The sequence below is a fragment of the Phalacrocorax aristotelis genome, chromosome 4 (assembly GCF_949628215.1).
Source record: "Phalacrocorax aristotelis chromosome 4, bGulAri2.1, whole genome shotgun sequence".
Lineage (NCBI taxonomy): Eukaryota > Metazoa > Chordata > Aves > Suliformes > Phalacrocoracidae > Phalacrocorax > Phalacrocorax aristotelis.
The window spans coordinates 64570488-64576487 of NC_134279.1; the positions used below are offsets into that span (position 1 = coordinate 64570488).

At 39.4% G+C, this 6000-nt stretch overlaps 1 protein-coding gene across 2 annotated transcripts in view; it reads left to right on the forward strand.

Annotated features, from left to right (window-relative positions):
- PPARGC1A (PPARG coactivator 1 alpha) overlaps positions 1-964 on the forward strand; it is a 367614-nt gene extending 366650 nt beyond the window's left edge. For both annotated transcript variants that reach the window (XM_075091755.1, XM_075091756.1), the window contains exon 13: positions 515-964. In XM_075091755.1, coding sequence (XP_074947856.1) covers positions 515-618 — 104 coding nt within the window. In that variant the 3' untranslated portion in view covers positions 619-964. The remainder of the gene's footprint in view (positions 1-514) is intronic.
- The last annotated feature ends 5036 nt before the right edge of the window (positions 965-6000 follow it).

The window sequence follows — 6000 nt, forward strand, 5'->3', positions numbered from 1 at the left end:
AACAAGCAAACCCCCAAAAAAATCAGAGTGGAAGAAAAAACAGAGATTCAGGGAGGTGTAGTGACTTGTGCAAGACCCTGAGGCAGGGCAGGCAGAAGCAGCAGTGTCCCCTGCGTGCTGCCGGCAGGCTGCCCTGGCTTTCTGCAGAACCATCCCCCTACTACCTTTCTCAGGAGAAGTGAGTCTTGGGTATTGCATGTTGCAAAACAACAGTTGCAAAATGATGCGGGAGTTTGGGGTAAAGCATCTGTCAAGTTTATCTGGACTACTTTTGAGTCCTATACACAGCAGTGTGTCTGTGCTCAAGTCCTTGGAGAAGCTGTTTTGAGTTTATCTGCTCTATATATACGCGCAGTTTATGGTTCTTCCCCACTGGTCATGGCGTGTACTACTTTTGTTACGTGTGTTGTAAGTGGGTTGTTTCTGCAGTGTTTGTGCTGTTTGCACAGAGGAAATAGTATCACTCACTAGTGATTCTTGCCTCTTATCTAAACTTGCATCCTTTGGGTTTCAGATTCAAACTCAGATGATTTTGATCCTGCTTCCACTAAAAGCAAGTATGACTCCATGGATTTTGATAGTTTACTTAAAGAGGCACAGCGGAGCCTGCGTAGGTAACATGCATCACACCTGAGGAAAACGGAGGGATGGCGAATACCTCACGGACATCACGTCCTTCAATAATGGACAATTAAAAAGTCATACTTAGGAATTTCTCCTACTTTACACTCTCTGTTCAGAACCATGGTTTACATGAACACAGCTGCTCGACGAGGGGAGAAGCAGGATGGCTGTCCAGTAAGCACATGCATGTCCATGGGTGTCAGCTTTGCTTTCGCGGGTGATCGGTGGCAGGGGAGCTGGGCGTTCCTTGCGAGTTCAATGCAAACCACGAGACATGGCAGCAGTTCCACAGAGATACACGTACAACGATGAACTGCGAAATCTGTACATACTGCATTTTAACAAAAAAAGAACAAAAACAAACGAACAAAAAAAATTTTGAGAACTATGGCTGCTGATGTCTGGGACTCAGACACTGCTTTTTTTTTTTTTAAAAAACGAAGCTTCTTCTCACAACACAGTGATAATATGACAATCCAGAAGAAACCACAGGTCCCAGAAGCCTACAATCTGTTTTAGCTTTGTTTTAAGATTTTTCTTTTCTTTGGATTTTTTTTTTGTGGTTTTTTTTTTCAGTCCCTGTAGCAGAGAAAATGAAAGACTCAAGCTTCCCTAACATTTTGAAGTTTCATCTTTTAATTCTGACACCCATGTAAATGTCTACAACGTTGATCTTCCACAGCAAAATTTTCAAAGCCTTGTTAATGGTCAAATGTGCAGCTTGTTCAGCGATTTATTCTAATGAGCGGACGTGGTGTTACATTATTAATGAGAGTTGGATATGACTATCTGGATGTGTGCACAGATAGTTTATTTGCTACATTCTCTAAAGTAGTTGAGTATTTACGAATGTTAAATGGAGTATTTTTATTTATGTACATACTGTATGATGACGTTCTTTTTTGTTACAGCTATGCACTACAAATGCAGCCTTCTTTTCAAAAACTGCTGAATTTTTCTTAAGAATACTCAAATGTAATTATATGAGGTGAAACAATTACTGTACACTAACATATGTAGAAAGCTGAACTTAACGCTTATATATATTTGATTGTAAAAAAAAGAGAGAAAAGCGTGTGGGTGAGGGTGTGCGTGTGTTTATGTGCGCGCGCGTGTGTCTGAGTGCAAAAATGCTTTACACACATTCATCCCTTCTTTGGTGAGCTTATATAAGAGTTTTGTCAAGAATTGTCCTAGCCCAAAAGGTATTAACCACTTCTGCAGTATTTTTCCGCATTTTTCTCATTGCTTGATTTTCTTTTGCAGTTTTATACACTGAATTTGTTAGGGGAATGAAATTTTCTCATCTAAATTTTTCTAGGAGATACCATAATTTTATGTAAAGTCTCTCAAAAGGGTAATCATTAAGAAATGTTTTTATTTTATGTATCAACAGTAGTTTTGGAACTAGAGGTCAAAAATCTTTTTAAAATGCTATTTTGTTTTAATTTTTGTGATTTTAATTTGATAAAAATGTGCTGAGGTACTAAGTACAGTATGATTTTTACAGTAATTCTGTGTCTAAACACTGTTCTTGAAGCCAGTAATCTTTTCATTGGCAGAGTTTAATGATGGTATTTATCTATATTTTTTACAGTTATGCATCCTGTATAAAGACCGATCCTTCATTCCTTTGTTTACTAAAGAGACATATTTATCAGTTACAATTATCCTATTTATTATAAATTATGAGATGACTAAAATAATAAAAAGGCCAGTGGAAATTTTATACCTAGGGTGCATGACGGTTGTCAGTTTGGAGTAAGCGCTTCGTTTGGAAATTCAGCTTTTGCAGAAGCAGTGGGTTGTGTTTTTTTTTTTCTTTTTTTACTATGCACTAGCATGGCCTCAGATGTGCCCATGACATTGTTGCTGATGACATTGCTTCTGCTAAATTAAATAGGAACTTCAGGAAAGAAAAAAACCACAAGAGTAAACTACTGCTATTCTGAGCATCAGAATTTCATCTGAACTCGGAGTCTCTAGACTGAATCAGCAAAGTTTGGAATTTGCTTGCGAATGTATAGATTTGGTATTCTATTACTGTTTGGCATTCATGACTCCTCTTAAAGGTATGGCACACCTAACTATTTAATCTCCTTTCCCACTCCCAATCTTAGAAAACCGATTCCACCCCCATGCCAGTGCAGTTGATTTTGATGGCTGCATTCATTTTATCACCAGCATATTGTGTTCTGAGAGATTCCACTGTCTGTCCTGTCGGATGCTTGCTTGATTTTTTGGCTTCTTCTTTCTCAGTAGATAGATAGCAATAAAAAATAAAAAAAAAAAGAACTTTTTCAGAGGTTCTGTGTTACGACTGTAACATTCTTTAATCTGCATAATTCTTGTTGTTGCTCTGTAGGTTAAAAATGCAGGTATTTTAACTTTGTGTGAATGCCAAACTAAAAGTTTACAATTTTCATTTCTGGATTTTGAGTATCTTCTGTTGTAAAGAAAAATATTAAAAGCAATAAATTATTTTTAAGAAATCAATATTTAGTATATCATATTATGTGTTCAAGGACCAGATGCATTGCCTATTTTGCCTTTAAATTTCTGTGATTAATTTTTACATACATTCTCTTTTGCCCTAGATGGCTGACATGAATAAATTGGTATGGGGTTTTTGGGGGGAGGGGGCCTTATTTATTTTTCACCAAGCAGGCATAGTGACATGAGTCAATTTTTTTTTTTTCACTGGCCTGGCAAGCATTCTCATCTTGAAGATGGCTTTCCTCTGTGGATTTACAAATTACGTATGAAATTAATAGAGCTACGATTGCTGAATAAAGCTATGTGTATCCTTTGTAGACACTGTAGTAACCAACCCATCGAAATATAAACTCGGTGTTTCCTTTTCTTTTTTTCTCCCCCAAGAACATTTCAAATTAGCACGTGTGCCCGTTGCCATCGGAGGCAAATTGCAGCATAGCTCTATGTGTCTTTTAGATGAAGATTGTACTGTTGCTTTCATGCTGTGGTAAGTACCACATCTGCAATACAGGTAACAGAACTGGTACTTAGAAACTGTCGTCTTTCCTAGAGCTGTAAGGAAGTAATTCCTACAGAATGTAAAATGATCCAAATCCAAACAGGGAGCCTAAAATTGAAGAAAAATACATTTGCTAAACTAGTCTGAAAAGCAGTTGGGCTGCCATCACCAAGAGCAGCACTGAGAGGAAAGTTTGTGCTTCTGGGGTATAATACTTGGGTCAGCGGGAAAAAAAAACAACCACACCTCCTTCTCATCCCTTTAGGTGTAAGTTTACACTAGGTAATGATTATGTGTCCTTTTGATGGCTGTAATGAGAACTTCAATCACTGTAGTATAAGATCTGATCTATAAATGACCTAGAATAGCCATGTAATATAATGTGATGATTCTAAATTTGTACCTATGTGACAGACATTTTCAATAATGTGAACCACTGACCTGATGGAGCTACTGTAAGATTTGTACAGTAGGTGAACATGTAAAGCTATTGGATGGACTATGCTGAACAGGGAAAGCAAGATATTAGTTAAGCCCAAGCTGGGCTATTTTCCACCTGCCAATTCTACATGTACTTTTGTGGTTTAATTCATTGTATGAAAATTCCTGTGATTTTTTTTTTTTTAATGTGCAGTACACATCAGCCTCACTGAGCAAATAAAGGGAAACGAATGTTTCAAATCCACTTCTGTTTCTCTTTTTTATCATAAGTGACAGGTTTGTGCACTAGGTACAGTGTACGAGGTTTTCTGTTATTCTTTCTAACAGTTGTAATTGATTTCAGATAGTACTCCAGATCATGCCCGCGTTACTGCACTCTGGGCAGAGGACAGAACCACCTGTTTTAATATATTTAATGGTAGAAAGGTGCTATCTGCTTTTCTGCCCTGAGTACCCAAGGCTGTTGAATGGCTGACATAAACTGTGTAGGAAAACTTTTGAAAAAAATGCTCAGTGGAGTTTTAAGAGTTGCTGGCTCGAGTTAGGAGGGGGTGGGAAATGTAAGGGCTTGACTATGTGGCCATCCAAGCATCCAGAAAGGTTGGTATCTTCCATCCTGAGATGATAAACACCTGTACTAGGAAAAAGCACCATCATGAGAGTCCTTTACCAGCCTCCATGTCTCAGCAGACAGGCTAGGAGGATCGGGCAGGTAGGTGGTTGGATGAGCATGGGTTTTCTGAATCCTTCCTGGAGGGTACAGGGTGCAGTGTGGTGGGCTTCAGCACCGGCATTGCCACTGGGCAGGCAACAGCTAGGCAAGGGGCTGGCAAAGGGTATTCAGAGCCCTGTCCTTTACATGCATGTAAAAAGGGGAAGCAATTGCTTTGCTTTGGTCTGCCCAGGGTTCATTAATAGGTAGCCAATGAACCGCTGTAGGCGTATCCTGTTGTGTCTACAGCCTTCCCTGGGGGTTAACAGTACATCTCATCTTGATATGTGCCTCAGAAGGTATGCGAGGCCTGATGCAAGGAGCAGCGCAGGTCAGCCTACGCAGCTGGTGGGCAGCCTGGTTTTGGTCTTTAGGTAGAGAGGACTACAGAATTCACTTGAAAAAATTGCCTTTCTCAAGATGACTAGCCTCCACCTCATCTCCGTTCCTGACGTTGCTGTTTATTTTATGCTCTATAATGATATTTTTTTACTTGCAAAAATGTTTAGCTTTTGCATTTTTACCATTTATTAGTCCAAACTGTTGTGCTTGGTGCTCACAATGGTAGTAGAATGAAGTTCTTCGCTGCATGGGATTTGCCTTGTTGACGTACTGCTCCTGCTCAAAATAATGCTCAAATCATAATGGGCCAAATCCGTCCCTGATGTACTTCATCAGTGTTGCTGCTGTTCCACAGGGCATGAATTTAGCCTGATATTTCTTCACTTACTAGGCTTTTTAATTTGATTTGTTTATTCATTTCCAATTTTTGCATAGCACTTGGATGCTTGCAAAAAACCACTCCATTAGATCTCCAGAAGAGTTGCTTTTTGCCTCCTGTCCCCTCATTTTATGTTATTAAGGTTTATTGCATAAAATCAGGATCTCATTTATTAAGAAATCATCCCTACCACTGCCTGTTCTCCTGGGTTACCATTTTCCCCCACGGTGAATGCTGCAAGCTGAGCACCTGAAATCAGATTCAGGCGCCTCAATGAGTGGCCTGATTTTCAGAAACGCTGAGCACCTCGCAGCTCCCATTGACTTCAATTAGACCTGCGGGCTCTCAGCACTTTGAAAATCAAGCCACATATTTAGAGCCCCAATTCAGCACAGCATTTGCATTTGTGCTTAAGTCCATCCTGATTCAGCAAAGCACTTAAGCACGAGTGTTTTCAGATCCATTGAAGTCAAGTGCTCGGCTGCTTTGAATAAAAATAGACTCCTG